Below are 24418 nucleotides of genomic sequence, written 5' to 3' on the forward strand. Positions count from 1 at the left end.
ATAATTATACGAAGCTCTGATTCAGCAATCAGACGTGAGTATCGAGACACGGGTCTCTCATCGAATTCTCAACGGAGAGTACCTTCTCTCAGAGTACATGTGGATATGTAGTCTCACGACTGGACAACGGCATATCTTATGAATACTGAATACTTTCAGTGATTATTTCTATATAGTATCACGAGATGGACGGCTCCAAGACACCTTGCTCTGCTAGTATAGAGCGATAACGTCTTCAGGAACAAACACTGAGTTTACCCTGACTATATAAAGGATATGACTTACTGACAAGCTCGTATCAGGATAATTAATGCTCCTAGACAGCTTGTTCTGCTAGTATAGAGCCGCAAAGTTAATTATTCCTAATTACAATCGCTCATATTCCATGGTCGAATCCACGACTGGTCCCATGGAATGATAATAACAATTGTTCTGATTCTATGATCGAATCCACGGCTTGATCTCATAGAATATCAATAACTATATTATCTCATTACTCCGAATTCATGATCGAATCCAGAACTGGTCTCATAAATAGTAATAGATAAATCTTAATTACTCTGATTTTGTGGTCGAATCTACGATCCCATGGAATGGTAATGCTCACTTTATTATTCTGAATTCGTAGTCGAATCCTCAGCCGATCCTATGAATTAATAATAAACATCTTATTACTCAGTTTTGTGATTTATTCTCCACTGGATTCCACAATTAGTAATAAATAATCAACAACCGGGCGTCTGAGCTACCTCTAAGTAAGCCCCGATTCAAATGGTGAAGGTGTATTCAACGACGATACACTAACAGTCATCGCACGAACGAGTATTTCAAAAATACAACGAAACGATGAACCTATGCAAAATAGAGAAGAAAATAATAAATAATTAAAAATATTGACCAGGGTGCTGGGAGCACGGACATACGACCAACCGACCGTGTCGTGGTCAATCCCACGCCAGTTTTATATTTTTAATGCATTTTTATTATTTTCCATGATTTGATGAAAATTCTCTCATTTTATCAAATCTCGTTCGTCCCGAGGAAACTCCTCGGTTTCATGGTACTTCCATAAATCCATAAAAAATAATATAAAATTAAGGAAAGGACTGTGGGGCGTGACCATTGGCCAACCGGCCCCACACCCCATGATTCCTTATTATTTTATTATTATTATTATTATTTCTCTAATTTCATGAAAAACTCCTTGATTTCATGGTATTTTTGCACAAATCATCAAATAATAATAAAATAAGTTATGAAAACTTGTAGGACCGGGCCTTGGCCGGCCGGCCATGCCCTAGCCGGTCCCACACGCCCCTTTGTTTTATTATTAGTTTTCCTTGAATTCATCAAATTCCTTGATTTCATGGTATTTCTCTCAAATTAGGAAAAATTCCCTCAATTCATCAAAAATACATAAAAAATACACAAAAATTAGGGAAACTCGTGGGACCGGGCCTAAGCCGGTCGGCCATGCCTCCCACGGTCCCACACGTCCTCGTTTTTTTTATTTTAATATTTTTTGCTTCCCTGAACTCATGAAAACTCCTTCAATTCATGGAAACTCCCTAAATTCATCAAATTTCTCAAAATTCATGAATTTTTCATAAAATCATCAAAATATTATAAAATTAAGGAAAAGGCACCACGAGACTGTGGTCACGACCGGCCGACCATGCCTTGACCACGGAGGTCCCACGTAGAGCTGGCAAACGGGCGGGCCGGGGCTGGCTTGTGACCAGCCCGCGGGTTACAGGTTAATACGGGCCAAAGCTTGCGGGTTGATATTCTTCACGGGTGGTCATTTCTCCAACCCGCACCCGTTAGGGGTACAACTTGCGGGCTCACATGTTAGCCCGTAAATTCTCAATATTAAAAATTAAAACTTTATTAATTTAGTTTCCAAATTAATCAAAGGGGTTTAAACAGTCTTCGGTCTTCACCATCTTCTCTACAGAGACCTTGTTTCCCCATACATTTTTTTTGAAGCACATACATAGATCTAAGAATTAAAAGCATCTCTCAATTACATACATAATAATTAGCTCCAAAACAAGAATCATCATATAATAGATGTAAAAAGATTCAATTTCAAATAACCCCTAATCAACCAATTAAACATGCATGCCATATAATTCAATCAAATAAACCTTGTTGCCCCATCAATCAAAAATCAAAACTGATTCTCAAGCTCAACCAGGGAGACATCGAAACCCTTGCAACAGCTCAACCACAGACAAATAGAAATTATCTTCACTTCCGCCACTACCAACCTGAATTTAAAACAAACCCTTCTTCAATCACAACTACCGAAACCATTCTCAATTTCAAATCAGTATCATCAAATTCGAGCAATTACAATCAAGTCTCAACCCCAGATCCAAAACCCCGACTTCATTAACAACAACAACAATAATAACAGCTATAATTCTCATAAACCCTAATCTTGAATCAATCAAATCCTAAATTGTTGATTCAAAATAGTTCAAACCCCTTGAATCATATAAACCCATCTCAAATTTTATCACAGAACTTCCATTTCAATGATTTATCCACCTTCTTCAGTTCATCTCGAATTCTCGATTCATCAGACTGAACCAGAATCGCCTTCACTGCTTGACTTCACCTAACAGTATAATCAAATTAAAATCCCAACTCTTTGTATGGAGAAGAAGAAGAAGAATAAGAAGAAGAAGGATAAATAGACTGGTGATTGCGGTGGTCATGAGATAGGTTACCGCCTGTGAGTTGAGAATAAATAAAAATACCTAAAAATTTAGATTTTAAGGTTATGAAATGGGTGACAGCGAATATATATCATTCACACGGGTTTACAGGTTGAACCCGCGGGTTTACAGGACGGGACGTATTAACCCGTTTTTCAACAAGCCAACATTTCTCCAACCCTAACCCGGCTTGTATAGAAACCAGCCAAGACGGGCGCGGGTTTTTATGGGTCGGGCCGGGCAAACTTGCGAGTTTCCAGCTTGTTTTCCAGCTCTAGTCCCACGCCTCCTTATTCCGTATTTTATAATTATTTTTCATCATCTCATGGTGTTTTCCTCAGTTTCGTCGAAACCCTAATTTTGGCATATTTTCTCGAATGGATGCTCAATTGCACGCCAGAAAATATAAAAATTCTCAGGACTGAGACGCGGACGCCTTGGGGACGCGAGCACGCTATCTTGGCCGACCAAGATTGGCTCTTTGGCTCACTGAAGCTGGTCCCATCAATTTTCACAGTTTTGACCTAATATGCACAATTGCTCGTATTAGGTCCAAAACTCTTCCAAACACTTTGGATTTTCATGAAGTGATCGTCAGGAGGTCACGTGACAACCCAGGGCCGGTTTCATGACTCCATGGTCGGTCCCTCACCTCGTCATAATTAATTAGGTTTTCTCACCTAAGGCTCAGACGAGCATTTTCGAATAAATGATTAAACCAGCATTTAATCATTTTTTCACTAGCAAATCTTCAACTCTTCAGGAGTTTTTCTTATTTGCTCACGTGAGCATATGGACACTACATGGTTGATCCACGGTCCCATGTAGTCGCTCCCTCCTTCATCCCATGGTTAAACTTCTGACGAACCATGAATTGATCATCAATTGATCAAATTAGGGTTTCCGAATCCAAGGATCATCATTCCAGATTCCAAACTTAATAATTTTACGACGGCCTCATGGTCATTAATTTTATTAATTATGCTCGGTTCAACGACCAGTATTCTAATTAATATTTTTTGGTACGCTGCCAATAATCCATCAGATGAGCAACACATGCTCAGACAATCAAATATTCAATAATTCATCATATGAGAAACACTTGCTCAGATGATAAATATTTGCTCAAACCAAGGAATATTTGTTCAACAATCAATATTCAATGATCCACCGAATGAGAAACACTTGCTCACTTCATCGTAAGAATTATACCTCTGTCTCATGGCATGTTCAATTCATGAGTTTCAGAACATCATGTTCGACACTCAGCAACTACATGGACTCATCGTCCCATCAAACCATGAAGTCATCAATTGACTAACAAACCACGAGACGTCAATCGTGTCACTTGGGGGGATATCACTTAGGATTTTGGTCTGGCGGTCTACGGCACGTGTGTTCAAACACACGATGGAATGTGAGCAAGTCGTGCAATCAGTTGAAGGAATTCACGAGGTAGTGGGTGGAAAATCGACCAAGTCTCCACACGTTGAGCAACTGGTTTCAAACACGATCTCCACTTCCCCACTCCTTGATTCCATCAACTGTCACACTTCATGGAATCATGGTGTCTAAAATTCCAGCAATATAAATAAGTCTCTGAATCATGATTGAATCATCATCATCAGTATCATCAATCTCACGTCTCATCGACAACACGAGATCATCAACTCATCAATTGAGCAACTACTCTCAATTGAGCAATTTCAATCACTCAGAGCTTATCGTATTCGGAATTCACACACCCACAATCTTTGATTACCATTGATTCCACACATTTCTCAGCTTCCCTCCTACAGATCAACCCATCCTCTTGTGACCGAATTTACTCTGGAACGGTCATTGTCTTGATTTAGGCCGGAGTACTACAGATTGATCTCTCGAATCTAAAGCACCCCCTTTGCAGCGGTGCATCTGTGTGAGGTTTAACATTTCGCTCGGTTCGAGGAGTCTCCTCCGTACGGTCGTCTCCTCAATTCCTTAAAAACCAGCAAATCGTTTTTCCCATCTACAGATTGGCGACCACAGTGGGAGATCATCTCTCGGTTGCAATCTAACAATCTCACAAGATGGTTGGTCTTAGGACTAATTCAACTAATTCAGATCAGAATATTTCAAACGGCAACATTCCTCATGTTACACCTGGCGGCATGGAAGGCAGAGGGATCCCGACTTTGGCAGAGTTGGCTCAAATCCTAGAGGTCCATACCAGGAACATGGACCTGATGAAGGAGACGATAAACCACATCCTCGACTTTCTCATCAGATTAACATCCGAGTTAGGCGGTATCTCCGCTCCAGAAGCCTCAACACCGGGGACTGAAGCGTCATCTGACCCTCAAATCAACAGCTTCACCACATACGAGAAGCCGGAACAAGAGGTCACACATTTGATTGAAAATCTATGTGAACTCCTGCACTTCTCCAGGGATCAGCGCACAACACATTTTCAGCACTCAACCAGATATCATCCAGCGTGCAAATAACGCCACCAACACCATCAGTTGAAGAAGTCTCCCTAGTGCCTGGGCATTCGATCGACAACATCTCTTTTGGAGAAGAAGATCGCATGACGGATGAAGGACACAACCGAGCATTGTATGTCACTGGTTTCATCAAAGGCACCGAATTTAGAAGAGCTCTTGTTGACACCGGTGCTTCCACCAACATTGTCACTATGAAGACTCTCAGGATGGCCAGATTCCCACAAGGTAAAATCGTTCGCTATCCCATCCTAATGACAGGATTTGAAGGAAGTCAAAGCCATACATATGGATATACATATTTGAGGGTGGGGCCGATTCGATCGAAAGCAAAGTTTCATGTGATCGAGCAAGAACCTGACTACCACATAATACTGGGACGCCCATGGCTCCATGATAACAAGGTGGTTCCTTCAACATACCATCAATGCATGAAGGCCCTGCTCGACAACAAGATCGTTCGCATTCCGGCTTCATCATCTCCTTATGCTCCGTCTATGATACTGAGTTCCTTGAATCTCAAAAAGGGTCCCGGAACCTCCAAGCAGGATTCACAGTACTCCACTTCCAAGCTGAAGACTATCGAGAAGGATGATAACGATCCGTCATCCTCAGCTGCTAAAATGATCAAGTCACCTACACCGACTAAACGCCATAATGATCAAGTCTCAACTCCAGGGAAAACTTCACGACCGATCGAGACGTAGAAGGAGAGTCATTTATCTCCGACGAAAGATTACAATTAATCGGGGAGAACGATGAAAAGTCTCCCCACCATGAAGAATCGTGTCAGAGTGAGCTATCACTTGAAGAAGAAGTCCAAGATGCCCCACGACAACTACAGGACGCACTGACTCTACCACTGACGATCTTGAAACAATCAACATTGGGACTGAAGACGATCCAAGGCCAATCCTGATCAGTTCAGCGCTATCACCAGAGGAGCGGACCGAGCTGGTAAAATTATTGAAAGAATATCAAGATGTCTTCGCCTGGACGTACGAAGAAATGCCGGGTCTGGATGACAAACTCGTCACCCATCACCTGCACATCGTCCCTGGTTCCAAAGCTGTCAAACAACCGCCCAGACAATTTAGACACGAAGTCGAGGAGCAAATCAAGGTCGAAATCCAGAAACTGTTGGCAGCAGGGTTCATCAAGCCTATTCTTCATCCAACGTGGCTAGCAAATGTGGTACCTGTTAAGAAGAAAAATGGTCAAATCAGATGTTGTGTCGACTTCAGGAACTTGAATAAATGTTGTCCAAAGGATGATTTTCCTCTACCCAACATTGACATGCTCGTCGATGCAACCAGTGGTCACGGTATGTTCTCATTCATGGACGGCTATAGTGGGTACAACCAGATCAAGATGTATGAACATGACGCCAACAAGACTGCGTTCCGTACTCCCATTGGGAATTTTCACTACACTGTGATGCCCTTTGGATTAAAAATGCTGGTGCCACCTATCAACGAGCCATGACTGCCATATTCCACGACATGATGCACAAGCAAGTAGAAGACTATGTTGATGATGTGGTGGTAAAATCGAAGACTCGAGCATCTCATCTCGAAGTTCTAAGGCAGGTGTTTGAAAGTGCAGAGAATACAAATTAAAAATGAATCCTTTAAAGTGCGCATTCGGAGTTTCTTCCGGAAAATTCTTAGGATTCCTGGTCACGGCTGAAGGGATCAAAGTCGACCCAGACAAGGAAAAGCTATTACCACCATGCCTCCTCCACGTACCGTGAAGGAACTACAGAGCTTTATGGGCAAGGTAAATTATATTCGACGCTTCATTCCTGGATTAGCTCAACTCATTGCTTCGTTCACACCTCTGCTGAAGAAAGGAGCAAGCTTCACCTGGACAGCTGTTCAACAAGAAGCTTTCCATAAAATACAACAATATTATTGTCACCGGCCGTCATGAGGTCTCCAGTGCAGGGACGCTCTGATTCTTTACACAGCCTCCAGTGACGTCCATCGGCGCACTCCTCGCTCAGGAAGACGACGAAGGCGTCGAACGACCGATTTACTACTTCAGCCGCACAATGAGAGATGCTCAACTCCGATATCCAAAGGCCGAAAGGGCATGCCTGGCATTGGTACATGCAATCCAGAAGTTCAGACATTACTTACTATCTAACAGGGTCGTACTCATCTCCAAAGCTGATCCCATAAACTTGCTATCAAAGCCAGCCTTGATAGGAGACCAGCGAAGTGGCTACTCCAGATGTCAGAATTTGACATAGCTTGCACGCCACCTAAAGCCATCAAAGGTCAAGCGGTCGCAGACTTGCTCGCGCTTTTCCAGGGGAAGACACAACAACACTACATGAAGAAGTGCCCGGCGAATTCCCAGACATCTTGGTCATCAAGGAAGAAACATGGCTTCTATACTTTGATGGATCTGCCACCCCTAGTAGTGACACCGGAGGAGCGGGCATAGTGCTGGTGTCTCCATCTGGTGAAGTTTTCTCACATTCGTTCAAGTTGGATTTCCACTGCACCAACAACTCAGCGGAATATGAAGCCTTCCTATTAGGATTATCCTTGGCCAAGCAAGCAGGAGCAACACACCTCGAGATAAGGGGAGATTCAAAATTATTGGTCAACCAGATGAATGGAACGTATTCTCTCAAAGAAATCACACTTGCTCCATTCAGAACCGAAGCTCAGCGACTGTTGACCTATTTTGCTGACGCAACGATCGTCCATACTGGACGGACTAACAATAGGCATGCTGATTGCCTAGCAACTCTCGCCTCCAAGCTGCAATTCGAAGGAGCACAGAAAACGATCACTGTACAGAGGCGTACGTATCTTCAACTTGGCTCACTCAGATCGAAGACATTCCAGCGAACGATTGGCGAGCACCCATCATTCATGAATTGACAGCTCTATTTCAGAAGGCCAAGTCAGCCTCAAGGAATTGAAGAACTACTTCTTGCTTCATGGAGGGTATACTATAAACCCTGATGGATCTCTATCACGATGTCTTGGGAGCGACGAAGCGGAAGAACAGCTCAAGCGCATACATGAGGAAGTCTGTGGGCAAACGTTAGTGGTAACACTTTACAGAAAGCTTCAAAGAATGGGGTACTACTGGCCATCCATGGAGACTCAGTCAAGAGCTTTACAAGGATCTTGTCCTGATTGCCAAACACCTCCTCATCACTTGGAGGTTTTGACGGTCCACCACACTGGGGACTGGAGGGAGCCTTACATCAAATACCTCCGGGACAACGAACTACCACTGGAAAAAAGCAAGCAGTCAAACTCATTCAGAAAGCTAAGAGATTCGTCTATCTCGATGGGATCTTATACCGCAAAAGCTTTGGTGGAAATTTACTGAGGTGCTTAGCCGAACATGAAATCCCTACAATCCTGAAGGAAGTACATGATGGAGAACATCAAGGAAAGAGGAAACTATTTCTTCAAATTCATGAGAAATATTATTGGCCAACCATGGAAGATGATGCAGCCGCACACGTTCAGAGGTGTCACCAATGCCAAACCCATGGTAATCTCGTCCACACTCCTTGTCTCCCGTTGAATTATGTGAATAGTCTGTGGCCTTTCTACAGATGGGGACTAGACATCATTGGGAAGATCAACCCAGCATCTTCAAAACAACATGAATACATCATCACTACGACAGAGTACTTCACCAAATGGGTCGAAGCTATTCCTCTTCGAAGCACCACTGGAGTTACGATTGCCGCCTACATCAAAGAACACATAATATGCAGATTCGGAGTTCCTAAGCATATCATCACAGATGGAACTCCTTTTGCCAATCAAGATGTTGAGAAGCTGCTCAATAAATATGGGATCAAACAAATCTTCTCCACACCTTACTATCCACAAGGAAATGGTCAAGCAGAAAGTACCAACAAGACTTTGGTCAGGATTATCAGTCGGACGATTCATGACAATCCTCGATCATGGCATGAGCAATTACTCATGGCTCTATGGGCTTACAGAACTGCACCAAGGAGCTCGATCGGTACTTCGCCATATTCCCTTGTCTATGGAGCCGACGCCATACTTCCAGCAGAAATCAAAGTTCCCTCAGCCAGGATTGCAGCATCCAGTGGTGTACAATGGGATGAGGCCGAAATCTCCAGATCAAGAATCGCTGAGCTAGATATGCTGGAATCAAGGAGAACCAAGGTGGAAAAATATGTGGAAGCTTACAAACAGAGGATCTCCAGAGCCTACAACAAAATGGTAAGACCTCGAACATTTCAAGTAGGAGATTTGGTATTAAAGACGGCAAAGCACATTCAACAAGACATGTCCGCTCCTAAGTTCTCTCCTAAATGGGAAGGGCCATATGTTGTTATCAAAGCAGTGTCTAGCGGATACTACAAAATTTTAGCAATCAATGGAGGAAAGGAAGGAAACATCATCAATGGCAAATGGCTCAAAGCTTATTATGCCTGATCCATGAAACAAACTACCTCTTCATCATTTCAAGCATTTTCAAAAATGTAATTTCATTCCTCCAAAGAGCATGCGAATGCTCCTTTGTTCATTAAACATTTCATAAATGAGCAAAATTCGTTCATACCATGATCAACTGTTTCACCTAACTAGAAACTCAGATTTACTCAAAAAACAACAACCACAAATGCTCACTCAGAGCAAACCATCCAGCAACGGATAATCCCTGTAAGAAGCCTCGTCAAGCTTCTTCTGAAAAATCTTGGTCTTTGCCTTCAAGTCTTCGACCGCTTTCTCAACCCTTGCTGACTCCAGAGCCAGTATCCTCTCCTCATCCAGTAAAGCTGCATTCATGGAAATTGCATCAGCAGCCTCTGCGCCTTATGAACCTTGATTATCTCAAGACGACGACGGAGCCAGCTTACATTGAATCGCAATATCTCACAATTCGAGATCATTTCATCCCATGGTGCAGTTCATGGTTTTTGACGTCTCGCAAGTGCATCTGATTCATTTCCTCGATGATCGGCAATACCCCGCTACCGTGGTTAAAAGGGTTGGAAGAAAACCTTTCCACACTTCTGTGGTGGCAATGTGACCATACTTCTTCCAATCTTGGTGTACAGAGACGCATGACATTTGGGAATCACGAATCCGCCGACCATTTCATTGTCTGGGAAGGTATTAATCAATGGGCTTCGAATAAAAGTCCAGCGGTTGGGTATTCACGAGCATGGACACCGTCTCCGGTCTCCACGGATCCTACAGAATCTTCACATGCCTGGTTACTGCTTTCCTCAACCTCAACCACGGTCACGGACTTTCCACTCTTTCTTCGTCTAGCATCGACGACGACACGGACATCCGCCTACGATGAAACGAAGGAGTGTTAATCCCGGGACTCAGTACAATCTCAAGAGTCATAGGTTTACTTACAGACGATCCAGCTTCAGCACGAGCCGATCCATACCGGGCGAGCTCTAACAGTCCGCTTAGGCCTTGCATTATGAGGAGTAGCATTCTTCTTACAGTCCTACGACAAATCATTCTCTTGTGATCAACAATCTCGATTGAAAGAGACAAGAAAGGAGAAGAAGAAGAAGTGTACAACTTACTGAGATAGACGTTGCTATTTCACGCTTCGACTGAAGATCATCTTGAGAAGAAATGCTATTGCTCGACATGACGGCAAGGGTAGGATCAAAACTTCTCTGCACGATGAAACTGACTCAGGAATGGAAGAAATATTTGCGTGGATCATAGATTTGGAGTCTTGAAGATATATATATCAGGCGATAGTCATAGTCAACTCAGTTACGAGTTTCACTGAAACCCTAGGCTTCAAAGATCGATACCAAAGACGGAGGAAAATAACACACTGGGGACTGAACATCACGGGCCAAAGGATAGGCCACGCGGCCTTGTACACGTCATGAATTCTCAGCCGTGTTATGTTACTTCTCATGAAAATCGACAAGTCATAATGAATTTGGATATATGGACATTGGTCCATGTCATGGATTAGAAGAAATCGACGTTAACAAAATGTTCATCATTCAAAAGAAAAGTCTAATTGAATTAAAGTCGTTTAAACAGTCAAAAGAAAGATATCCACTATGAAGACTAAAAATGGGAATGCTCTACCATCTACAAGAAGATGGAAGTAAAACTACTCGTCGGACTCATCCGAATTGTCAGCTTCATCGTCACTGTCCTTCTCGGAATCATCTTCTTCAGAGTCACTGTCAGGATCATTGGTGAAGTCCGGTGGACGGAAGATAACATCATCATCTGAATCCGAATTATCTTCTGCTGCAGCTTCAGCTTCAATTTTCTTCATCCTCCTCCGATGCTCTCTTTCATATCGATCAGGCTTAATGTAACGCTCTGATGGTTCCCATGTGATCTCTCCTTCGGAAGCATCAGCATCAGAATCAAAAGGCACCCCATCCAAGAATTGAAGCTTCTCCTCAACCCTCTGTCTCTTACGCCGGGTGCGATCTTTTTCACGTTGACGGGCATCCTCCTTTTTGTCTTCAGCTCTTTTCTTTTCGAGTTCAGCAAAAGAGACTCTTCGCTCACCCAAAGGAACATTAGGCTTCTCCCCTTCTTGGGTAACCCTAGCCTTTGATTTCGCTAAAGGAGCGTCGGAATCCTCATCAGAAGAGCCATATGAAGAAGAGGAATACCAGTAATCGTAATTGTTGTTATTGTTGGTCGACATTTTTTGGAACCGGAAGATCAAAGATTACTACTATGTAAACAAACCAACATCAGGAAAAAATGGTAACTCTTAACTCTTACCTTTTATACTTCCACTAACAACTGTGATAGTAATGCTAGAGTTAACACCTCAAAATCGTTCGTCTCTTCGAAAACTGCAAAAAACGAACGAAACTTTATTACACAAAACTGACCTATGAAGTTTACAACAATAAAATATTTCATCATAAATATATTGTCTATCTTTGAAGGTTCCTCAAAACCCACGTTTCTGATTTTTCGTAAAAACAACAATTAATGCAACATTGCTTACATAAATTCTCAAGAATTTTATCTAATTCATGCAAATAAAATATACCGTCATATTTTACACAATATATGTCGCGGCTGCATATATTAAAAAAAATTATTTTTCCTTCGTATCGTCGTTATTTGTCTTTAAAACGAAAGTTTATTTCAAAAATATTGTGAAAGCTCACATCTCATACATATGATAAAGTTTTGTATTTACATGAAAGCTCATAAGCAAAATTTTATCACTGGACACAAGTTCATCATACATATTTTCCTTCGTGTCATCATTATTTGTCTTTAAAACGAAGGATTTTTCCAATTTCATGAAAATTCACTTCTTTCATGATGAAACCATGGTATACATGAAATCTCATACACTACGTTTTATCACTGGACCTAGGTTCATATTAAAAAAAAATCTCTCCTAAATCAGGGATTATAGTTAGCTTTCAAAACTAACGATCGAACGAACATACGTTTTCAAAAAACGAGGGTTTTTCATAAAACTCACACTAATATACACATATGTATATAACTTCATCATGATCAAAGCATGAACAACTCATGAAGATCATAAACATCAGCAAAAAAAAAAAAAACGTACTTGGGAGCGCAGCCGGAAATTGGCCGACGGCGGCGGGAATCTTATCTTGCTGGCGTGAAGGTGCAGAGATGATGGAGAGCTGGTCGTGAAAAAAAAATTAAAAAAAGGATTAATCCCTTTTATATCAATTTTATTTCCAAAACCTGATTTTCTAAGGATTTCCTTATTGGGCCCGACCCGTGAATCCTTACCGACCACGGAATCGTCGTCCGAACCAACGGTTCAACACCAATTTATGCTCATCAAACGACGCTCCAATTATGACATTGAAGACTTCATCAAGTCGTGGTTCTCTCTAAATCCGGTAATGTCTCAACTTACGACTAAGTTCAATTACTGGTATTATTATTTATGACCGGAAAATCACCATTTAATGCTGACTGAGGAACACAGCTTTCCTCAGTAAGCAGGGGACTTAATGTAGATGGTGGATTTTCGACAAAGGCTAAATTCGTAAACTCATAATTATACGAAGCTATGATTCAGCAATCAGACGTGAGTATCGAGACATGAGTCTCTCATCGAATTCTCAACGGAGAGTACCATCTCTCAGAGTACATGTGGATATGTAGTCTCACGACTGGACAACGACATATCTCATGTATACTGAATACTTTCAGTGATTATTTCTATATAGTATCACGATACGGACGGCTCCTAGACAGCTTGCTATGCTAGTATAGAGCGATAACGTCTTCAGGAACAAACAATGAGTTTACCATGATTATATAAAGGATATGACTTACCGACAAGATCGTATCAGGATAATTAATGCTCCTAGACAACTTGCTCTGCTAGTATAGAGCCACAAAGTTAATTATTCCTAATTACAATCGCTCTTATTCCATGGTCGAATCCACCACTGGTCCCATGGAATGGAAATAACAATTATTCTGATTCTATGATCGAATCCACGGCTTGATCTCATAGAATAGCAATAACTATATTATCTCATTACTCCGATTTCATGATCGAATCCACAACTGGTCTCATAAATGGTAATAGATAAATCTTAATTACTCCGATTCTGTGGTCGAATCTACGATCCCATGGAACGGTAATGCTCACTTTATTATTCTGAATTCGTAGTTGAATCCTCGGCTGATCCTATGAATTAATAATAAACATCTTATTACTCAGTTTTGTGAATTATTCTCCACTGGATTCCACAATTAGTAATAAATAATCAACAACCGGGCGTCTGAGCTACCTCTAAGTAAGCCCCGATTCAAATGGTGAAGGTGTATTCAACGACGATACACTAACAGTCACCGCACGAACGAGTATTTCAAAAATACAACGAAACGATAAACCTATGCAAAATAGAGAAGAAAATAATAAATAATTAAAAATATTGACCAGAGTGCTGGGAGCACGAACACACGACCAACCGACCGTGTCGTGGTCAATCCCATGCAAGTTTTATATTTTTAATGCATTTTTATTATTTTCCATGATTTGATGAAAATTCTCTCATTTCATCAAATCTCCTTCGTCCCGAGGAAACTCCTCGGTTTCATGGTACTTCCATAAATCCATGAAAAATAATATAAAATTAAGGAAAGGAGTGTGGGGCGTGACCATTGGCCAACCGGCCATGCCTTGGTCCCAGCCGGCCCCACACCGCACGGTTCCTTATTATTATTATTATTATTATTATTATTATTATTTCTCTAATTTTATGAAAAAACTCATTGATTTCATGGTATTTTTTCACAAATCATAAAATAATAATAAAATAAAATAAATCATGAAAACTTGTGTGACCAAGCCTTGGCTGGCCGGCCATGCCCTAGCCGGTCCCACACGCACCTTTGTTTTATTATTTTATTATTAGTTTTCCTTGAATTCATCAAATTCCTTGATTTCATGGTATTTCTCTCAAATTAGGAAAAATTCTCTCAATTCATCAAAAATACATAAAAAATGCACAAAAATTAGGGAAATTCGTGGGACTGGGCCCAAGCCAGCCGGCCATGCCTCCCACGGTCCCACACACCATCGTTTTTATTATTTTAATATTTTTTGCTTCCCTGAACTCATGAAAACTCCTTCAATTCATGGAAACACCCTAAATTCTTCAAAATTCTCAAAATTCATGAATTTTTCATAAAATCATCAAAATATTATAAAATTAAGGAAAAGGCACCATGGGACCATGGTCACGACCGGCCGACCATGCCTTGACCACGGCGGTCCCACGCCTCCTTATTCCTTATTTTATAATTATTTTTCATCATCTCATGGTGTTTTCCTCAGTTTCGTCGAAACCCTAATTTTGGCATATTTTCTCGAATGGATGTTCAATTGCACGCCAAAAAATATCAAAATTCTCAGGACTGAGACGCGGACGCCTTGGGGACACGAGCACGCTATCTTGACCGACCAAGATTGGCTCTTTGGCTCACGGAAGCCGGTCCCATCAATTTTCACAGTTTGACCTAATTTGCACAATTGCTCGTATTAGGTCCAAAACTCTTCCAAACACTTTGGATTTTCATGAAGTGATCGTCAGGCGGTCACGTGACAACCCAGGGCCGGTTTCATGACTCCATGGTCGGTCCCTCGCCTCGTCATAATTAATTAGGTTTTCTCACCTAAGGCTCAGACGAGCGTTTTCGAATAAATGATTAAACCAGCATTTAATCATTCTTTCACCAACAAATCTTCAACTCTTCAGGAGTTCTTCATATTTTCTCACGTGAGCATATGGACACTACATGGTTGATCCACGGTCCCATGTAATCGCTCCCTCCTTCATCCCATGGTTAAACTTCTGACGAACCATGAATTGATCATCAATGGATCAAATTAGGGTTTCTGAATCCAAGTATCATCATTCCAGATTCCAACCTTAATAATTTTACGATGGCCTCATGGTAATTAATTTTATTAATTGTGCTCGGTTCAACGACCAGTATTCTAATTAATATTTTTTGGTACGCTGCCAATAATCCATCAGATGAGCAACACATGCTCAGACGATCAAATATTCAACAATTCATCACATGAGCAACACTTGCTCAGATGATAAATATTTTCTCAAACCAAGGAATATTGGTTCAACAATCAATATTCAACGATCCACCGAATGAGCAACACTTGCTCACTTCATCGTAAGAATTATACCTCTGTCTCATGGCATGTTCAATTCATGAGTTTCAAAACATCATGTTCGACACTCAAAAACTACATGGACTCATCGTCCCATCAAACCACGAAGTCTTAATTGACTAACAAACCACGAGACGTCAATCGTGTCACTTGGGGGGATATCACTTAGGGTTTTGGTCTGGCGGTCTACGACACGTGTGTTCAAACACGCGATGGAATGTGAGGAAGTCGTGCAATCAATTGAAGGAATTCACGAGGTAATGGGTGGAAAATCGACCAAGTCTCCACACGTTGAGCAACTGGTTTTAAACACGGTCTCCACTTCCCCACTCCTTGATTCCATCAGCTGTCACACTTCATGGAATCATGGTGTCTAAAATTCCAACAATATAAATAAGTCCGTGAATCATGATTAAATCATCAGCATCATCAGTATCATCAATCTCACGTCTCATCGACAACACGATATCATCAACTCATCAATTGACCAACTACTCTCAATTGAGCAATTTCAATCACTCAGAGCTTATCGTATTCGGAATTCACACACCCACAATATTTGATTACCATTAATTCCACACATTTCTCAGCTTCCCTCCTAACAGATCAACCCATCCTCTCTTGTGACCGAATTTACTCTTGAACGGTCATTGTCTTGATTTAGGCCAGAGTACTAAAGATTGATCTCTCGAATCTAAAGCACCCCCTTTGCAGCGGTGCATCTGTATGAGGTTTAACACTTCGCTCGGTTCGAGGAGTCTCCTCCGTACGGTCGTCTCTTCAATTCCTTAAAAACCAGCAAATCGTTTTTCCCCATCTACAACCATGTTCATACTTAGCTATCATGTGGCGACAAGGGAGTCCCATAGACTTCATCATGTTGCAAACACACACCTCGTCCGGCTTGGTTCCCCTTATGTCAATAAAATTCACCTCAACCATTAACCTATTGATGCAAGCATGTGAAACATTATAGTGGAGTCCCTTAAACAACCGAAGGTCCGCCATTTTCTTGATGTTACCATCTTTGTCTACAATCTTTGTGTACTTCATGATGCGGATTTTTTGGAACTTCTCTTTAATTCTCTCAATATCGCGTTTGAAGAAACTCTCCATTGCGTTAAACACAACACAAAATTATCGACACATCAAAAGAGATTTTTCTTCAACATGTGGTGAGCCGATTCTACCAAACTTGTCGCTTGATTCCCAAAGTGTTTATAGTTGTTGGTAAAAGCATAAACGAAGCGCTCTTTGTGCGGTTCCAACCATTGATCCACCACATACGTTATTATATCCTCCGGATATTTGGGGCTAGATCAATGTTCTCTAAATTCGACAAGATTTAGATAATACTCTTCTTTGGTGAGATACCAAGTCAATGTCTCTCATTCCCCGGAGAAGGCAACCCATATAGCGTGATTTATGGCGTATTGTTTATCGAATTCCTCTTTTGCATCCGCTTGTTCATCTTCCGGTAGCTTACTAATCTCTTCCAATCCTTTCCTCTTAGGTGGACAAAGTTGAGGCTTGCACCTATTCATCACATTGCACCATATATGAAATGTACAAAGCATATTATGTGCTAATGGGAAGATTTTCTCTATTGCGTTCATCAATGCTACGTCATTGTCCGTCACGATAACCGCGGGGATCTCATCATCTCGGTAGATCGCCTTCACTTTTTGTAGCTCCCAAGTGTAACTTGGTTCTTGATCGTCCTTTAGAAAACAAAAAGCAACGGCAAACGGTGACTTCGTCGATGTACGACCAACAATGTTCAACAATGGCATCTCGTATTTGTTTGTCTTGTAAGTGCAATTCATTATAAGAACTTCATGGAATGATTGAGCCAATTGAACACTCTTCGGATGGGCAATGAAGAGATGAGTTATTTCTTCTTCCGGACCTACCTTCTTTTGAACCGCATAGCCTTTATCTTGAGCAAAAAAAAAAATAATTGTTGCATTACTTTTCTATCCTTCCATTCATTCCTTTTAATTGTCTCAATTGCATTGTAAATGGTGTACAAAGATGATACGTTACCCGAGTTATCTTGCTTTAATAAGAGAAGCATTGTAGAAGGTGGAATACACAATTTCCTATACTCGGCTATTTTTTCCATTTCTCGAGGAGTGAGCCTTGCGACCATTGCATGCCCTTCAATATCATCCGATCGAGGGTGGTTATGACGACCTACCATCTTATCCATAGCTAGAAACCATTTTTTCATTAATTTGCTCTTGCTAAATACTAGCTTGAACGGACATTTGATTTTCTTTGAGCACGTTGTGTTCTTCCTCGTCGTATTTCCTTTATACTCAAAACCCTTCCTCTCGTGTCTAACACCCGGATCTCCACTTATCTCACAAACCATTTCAAAACGAGTGTTTCTTTCTTTTCCATTCAAAACCAAGACGCAGTTGACTCTCTTGGCATGTTCTCTAGCCCAATTATTCGTATCAATATGTAAGTTAAATACCAACTCATCCGCATAGTGAGTAGATGTATCTTCGAACAACATACCAATCGGAGAAGGTTGATCATGCATTGGTATAGGTTGGGATTCCATCTACAAGAAATGTAACAACATCAATGCAATCACAAATAAGTTCGGTCACATAATAATTTTATCGGGAAAACCGAACAAATAAAAGGAACAAAGTTCGGTAACATGTGAATTTTATCGCAACAACCGAACTAACAAAAGGAACAAAGTTCGGTTATTTTGTATTTTATGTAGATAACCGAACTAGACACTGGAACTTCAGCTTTTTTATGTTTGTTAAGTTCGATTGGTTATGTTGTTAGGTTCAAGTTTGCAAAACAACCGAACTTATTAAACATAGTTCGGTTAGATAGTTGGTACATGCAGTTTGCGAACCAACCGAACTGTATACACATAGTTAAACTTTATTTTTACGTAAAGTTCGGTTAGTTGCGAACCAAACGAACATAACACTGCATCTCAGAACTTCCATTAATATGGAGTTCGGTAACCTGCGTGTTTGGATAAAGTAATCGAACTACATCTTCAAATGAGTCCGGTTACTTATTCATCTCACAAGGAAACCGAACTACACCTTCAGAACAGTTCAGTTACATGTTCTTCATATACTGTAACCGAACTGTGCAAAATCCAGTTCAAAAACTTACATTTTTGGGAAAGTTTTTACCAATTCAACATACATTATCTGAGTTTGGATCATACCTGTTCACCCAAATACTCTTCCTCCCGTTGTGGTTGATAAAATCCATCATTTTCATCTTGAGTTTCATTTTGGGGAAGAATACAATCACCATCTAAGTAATAAGACAAATCCGGATCATTTTGAAGATTAACAAATATTCTAGGTGTAGTAGCAGGAAATCCTACAACACGCCCCTTGTATTATCATGACTATGATTTCTAGATCTAAACTTATTTGATATGAAAATAAAGATAAAGATAATGAAAATATAAAATAAGACACAAGATTTACGTGGTTCGATCAATGTGATCTACATCCACGGGGTTAGGGATCTTCACTATAATTGTTTGTAATTACATATGGATTACAATTGAGACTCCATTAATGACTATTTGGAGCTCTTGGTTGAAGAAGGAAGAAGAAGATAATAATACAAATTATGCTCTCTCTCTCTTTACAAATGTGTCCTCCCTAAAGTGTATCTCTCCTTTTTCTTTTTGATTATCCTATTTTCTCTCTCTTGCCTTTCTCTTTATATAGGTATTTACATAATGGATGACAGCTCATATATGGTGGGGTACAACTAACATTTCCCTTAATTTCGGGTCTGGCTTGCGGTATTTTCGCAAACTTACAAATGTTAACTTCGCAAACATCCTAAATTTTGCACGATCATCATACTTTTCTCACGTTTAAGCTGATGTCATCTGTTATGTCGTTTCTGAAATCATCCTGCGATGTCTTCGCGATGTGTTGTTAATAATTTCGCAAGCATATTCTTCTGTGCGAGATTTTGATCCTACATCTTGCCTCTTTTTTCTTGAATATTGCTTGAAGAGCGATCTTTAAGGAAAAATCCACTTTGTAGTAGTAGTTGTTGGAGGAACTAGCGAAAGAATATTGGACTTGAAAAGTACGTACTTGCCTCTATTCTTTTATAAAGTTCCGGAGCGTTGCGAAGTAAATAAGAAGTATCATTTCTTGAAGTATGCGAAGTATGAAGTATCCTTGAAGAGGTATAAGAAGTACTCAATCCTCGAAATATATAAGAAGTATGAAGTATCCTTTGAGAAGTATAAGAAGTATCCGTCCTTGATTGCGAATAAGAAGTATTGCGAAATTATTACCCCACGTTCTCTGCCTCATGTTGTGCTGTAATGAAAATAAAAATTTAGATTAGTATTAAATATTTCTTTTATCAAAAATTTTCATTTAATTGCAAGTTCAAATCATTTTTCTTTGATTTGATTTCCTTTGTATAACTTGTTTCGTCTCATCCGATAAACATCTTTCATGGAAATGATCCTAATGAGGTCTTATGCAGCCTGTTGATGGAAGGTCTTACTAGCCTGTTGATGGAAGGTCTTATTTTTCCTCATACTACTCTCCATGTTAGATATCATTCTCATTTGAAACAAAACAAATTTTCAAGAGAAATATATTAATTGATCTGTGCGAGATTTTTCTCGGTTTCTTTTGTAATTGTGGAATCTTTGTAATTCTGAAATTTTTGTAATTCTGTGATTATATCGCCTTTTTTAAATCAAATCAAAAATCTTTTATTTTCTGTAAAAGTAAAATGTTCAAGGAAAGTGGTACTTAGCTTTTATGTGATTCGCTGTTGTTTTCAATCTCGCACGAAAAATACGTTGCATGAAGTATAAATGTCGCTTAGCAAAAATAGATGCGAGAGGCAAGAATTGAACCCGGGACCTGCTACTTGCATATTCTTACACCATACCAACTGTGCTAAGCCTCTCTTTCGAAATACTCAAAGTTCTTGCGAAGTAATCAAATTCCAATTGTGTGAGAGACAATCCTGTATAAATTTCGCGTAACAAAAATAAACATGCGATAAGCAAGAATTGATCCCGCGACCTGCTGCTTGCATTCATGCCTCCTGACCAACTGTACAAGCTTCTTCTTTGCGAAATATCTCTGCGAAATTATCATCAACTCTCTTCTGTGCGAAATAATCAAAGAAATATTTGTGCGAAAAAATACGCATGTGTTGGGACTTGATCACACGACCATGAACTCATTAACTTCGCAGATGACTAATTGTGCTGCATCTTGTTTGCGAAATAATGAAACAATATTGCGAAATTATCATTTTTTCGCTCTCTGTAAAAAAGAAAAAAACTATGTTCGCAAGCGAATTCGAACTTGCGACCACGAACGCATATACTGCTCTCTAGACAAATTGTGCAAGAACCTCTCTGCTAATTAACGCATAACTTTTTTCCTCATTCTTTTATTCTCCCTGCAAATGAGAAGAAAATGAAAATATGTGTCTCTGCGAATTCGAACCCGTGACCTATTTATTGTTCGCTCAGCCTTGAACCATCTGTGCGAATTTTTGTTTGTGACAGAAATCACAACTTCTGACTCTTATCATTATCTTCGTCTTTCCTTTGTTTCTTCACAAAATGTCTCTTGCTTTCTCCTGAACATGAAAATATTCCACTGAAACTTCCATTTTTTCCTTAAATTTCACCACAACAACTAATTTTTTCTCTCACTCATTTCATGTCTTTGAATTGTTGATGATGTTTACTCCCTGAAAGTGTGATTTCTTCCATGAAATTTCCATTTTTGAACTTAAAATTTGTGGATCTAGAAAAATATGAACATTAGCTAATCTTCATGGAAACTTTTTGAACCAACAAGCTACAGGAGGGATAAATCCTTTACTCCTCCCTGTTTCTAGCGCCAAAAATGTAGTTGTAGGAAATCCTACAACACACCCCTTGTATTATCATGACTATGATTTCTAGATCTAAACTTATTTGATATGAAAATAAAGATAAAGATAATGAAAATAGAAAATAAGACACAAGATTTACGTGGTTCGATCAATGTGATCTACATCCATGGGGTTAGGGATCTTCACTATAATTGCTTGTAATTACATATGGATTACAATTGAGACTCCATTAATGAGTATTTGAAGCTCTTGGTTGAAGAATGAAGAAGAAGATAATAATACAAATTTTGCTCTCTCTCTACAAATGTGTCCTCCCTAAAGTGTCTCTCTCCTTTTTATTTTTGATTATCCTCTTTTCTCTCTCTTGCCTTTATCTTTATATAGGTATTTACATAATGGATGACAACTCATATATGGTGGGGTACAACTAACATTTCCCCTAATTTCGGATCTGGCTTGGGTATTTTCGCAAACTTACAAATGTTAACTCCGCAAACATCCTAAATTTCGCACGATCATCATACTTTTCTCACGTTTAAGATGATGTCATCTGTTATGTCGTTTCTGAAATCATCCTGCGATGTCTTCGCGATGTGTTGTTAATAATTTCGCAAGCATATTCTTCTGTGCGAGATTCCGATCGTACACTAGGAGAGGATGGAGATGAAGAATCAGATGAGTTTTCATCACTTGAATACTCAAAGGGGGTGAATTGGATTTTTTTTTATTTTCCATGTTTTTCTTCTTCATCTTCTCTGACTCTACTCTCACAATAATTCTACTCAACTAATAATAAACCCATATTTTAATTTAATCTCACTATTTGTTTTTAACTAAATCATTTCACTAATCATAACCTAAATTAATTAAGAGGGTAGATTAGGTATTAAATAAATGACTAGATATGGAGTGACTCAGAATTACTTCTAATGTCTTTACCCAAAATAAAACCATGGTCCCCAAAAAAATCATGGTCCCCAGAAATCATTCCAAAAAATCGTTCTTACAATTACGTGAGGCAGAACAGGCCCATGTACCAAATCCATCACTGTTGGATTCTCTTACCCAAGCCCATTTCAAATTTATAAGAAACAATGGAACCCTAATTTCAGACTATATATATGGGGTTAGCTGAGGGCTGAATAGAGAGCTTTTTTCTTTTTCTTTTTTCTGAAGGCGGAATCGTTAAACCTCCGACTAGTTAGTGATTCGAGCTTGATTTGTTAATGTTTTTAATTGATTCATCATCACAAATCATGAATGCGTTATTTAGTTTTGTTGTTCTTGATTTTTATTTTAATTTTACTGTGTACTTAGATCCTGATTGATTCCTGTCAAGGTAGCTGATATTTAATCCGTAACATTTGTTCTTGCTTTGACTTTTAGGGTCAACATTTCAGTATATATGCTTGTTTAAATGAAAACTGTGATTCTAATTTTAGGCTTCGGTTATGTTGCATAAATTATATTTAAAATGGTAGGTATACGAAGTGGGACTGAGTTTATGTTCTCCTTCAAGCCAGGATTAGTATAAGGTTCTCTGACAATACTTCAAACTTTATAGAGAGATTAGTCGTGTTAACTTGTCATGAATGAAACTTAAAACAAGTAACTTTACAGGTGGAAGGTTAATTTTGGTGGTTTCAAACTGTGTATGAATATGAGTTATTGGTTTTTCTTTTTGCACTTCAACCCTAATTGTAACTGTTGATTGTAGGAGCCATGGCTGTTCTTCTGCTTACCAAGAAGATTATTAAGAAGAGGGTCAAGAAGTTCAAGAGGCCCACAGTGATCGATACCACAGAGTTGGGGTATGGTTTACGATCTTATGTTCTTCAGCTTACGATTTTGGTGTTGCAATTGCTTTTCTCCATTAAGTATATTCTATTTGTTTATTATGTGGTAATCACTGGTTCCAACTAACTGGTGTTCCACTTGTGCCTGAGTAGTCTCCCATATGGAGACCATGAACCTTAATCCTTGTAACAGTTGATCTTTTTTCGCTGGAAGTAGGTGGTGATGTTCATAGTTATATTCCTTGGCTAGGTCTCTGATTGGTTACAAATTGTATCTGGTAGCGGTTTCTGTTCGATGTAGTGACGTTGAATGCTTATATGTTTTGCAGGAAAGCTGGAGAAGGCCCAAGGGTATTGATTCTCGTGTGAGGCGAAAGTTCAAGGGTGTCACTTTGATGCCCAATATTGGTAACGGTTCGGACAAAAAGACCCGTCATTACCTTCCCAATGGCTTCAAGAAATTTGTGGTGCACAATGTTAAAGAAGTGGAATTGTTGATGATGCACAACAGGTAAACAAATTTCTTTCTCATCTCTTTCTTGCTTAAAGGGTAACTGAGATAGGATCGACAATACCTTTTCACCATTTCTATTCGTGGTGTTATAAATATATTCACTTTTTGTATCTGTGATGATCTTATCAGGACATACTGTGCTGAAATCGCACAGAATGTTTCCACCAGGAAAAGGAAGGAAATTGTTGAACGCGCAGCACCGCTGGATGTTGTTGTTTCCAACGGACAAGCCAGGTTACGTAGCCAGGAGGATGAGTAGAAGTAGAGAGGATAGTTTTGAAGGGTTGCTTACAAACTTCTCAAATTCTGTTTAGA

The 24418-nt window shown here is 39.8% G+C and overlaps 1 protein-coding gene and 1 pseudogene across 1 annotated transcript; one reads left to right on the forward strand and one right to left on the reverse strand.

Annotated features, from left to right (window-relative positions):
- LOC113359267 overlaps window positions 1-24418 on the reverse strand; it is a 72546-nt pseudogene that overhangs the window by 11842 nt on the left and 36286 nt on the right.
- LOC113355791 (60S ribosomal protein L32-1-like) lies at window positions 23516-24391 on the forward strand. The gene is made up of 3 exons (XM_026598739.1): window positions 23516-23604; window positions 23891-24100; window positions 24233-24391. Exons 1-3 carry the CDS (start codon window positions 23516-23518, stop codon window positions 24360-24362), a joined length of 429 nt encoding a protein of 142 aa, XP_026454524.1. The 3' UTR covers window positions 24363-24391.

Source organism: Papaver somniferum, chromosome 3 (assembly GCF_003573695.1).
Source record: "Papaver somniferum cultivar HN1 chromosome 3, ASM357369v1, whole genome shotgun sequence".
Classification (NCBI taxonomy): Eukaryota; Viridiplantae; Streptophyta; class Magnoliopsida; order Ranunculales; family Papaveraceae; genus Papaver; species Papaver somniferum.

Bases quoted from the DNA above. Each gene is read 5' to 3' on its own strand.
- LOC113355791 (XM_026598739.1), top strand. From the start codon at position 23,516: ATGGCTGTTCTTCTGCTTACCAAGAAGATTATTAAGAAGAGGGTCAAG. The intron at 23,605-23,890 runs GTATGGTTTACG...TGTTCGATGTAG, and splicing joins ATCGATACCACAGAGTTGGG to TGACGTTGAATGCTTATATG. The intron at 24,101-24,232 runs GTAAACAAATTT...TGATCTTATCAG, and splicing joins TTGTTGATGATGCACAACAG to GACATACTGTGCTGAAATCG.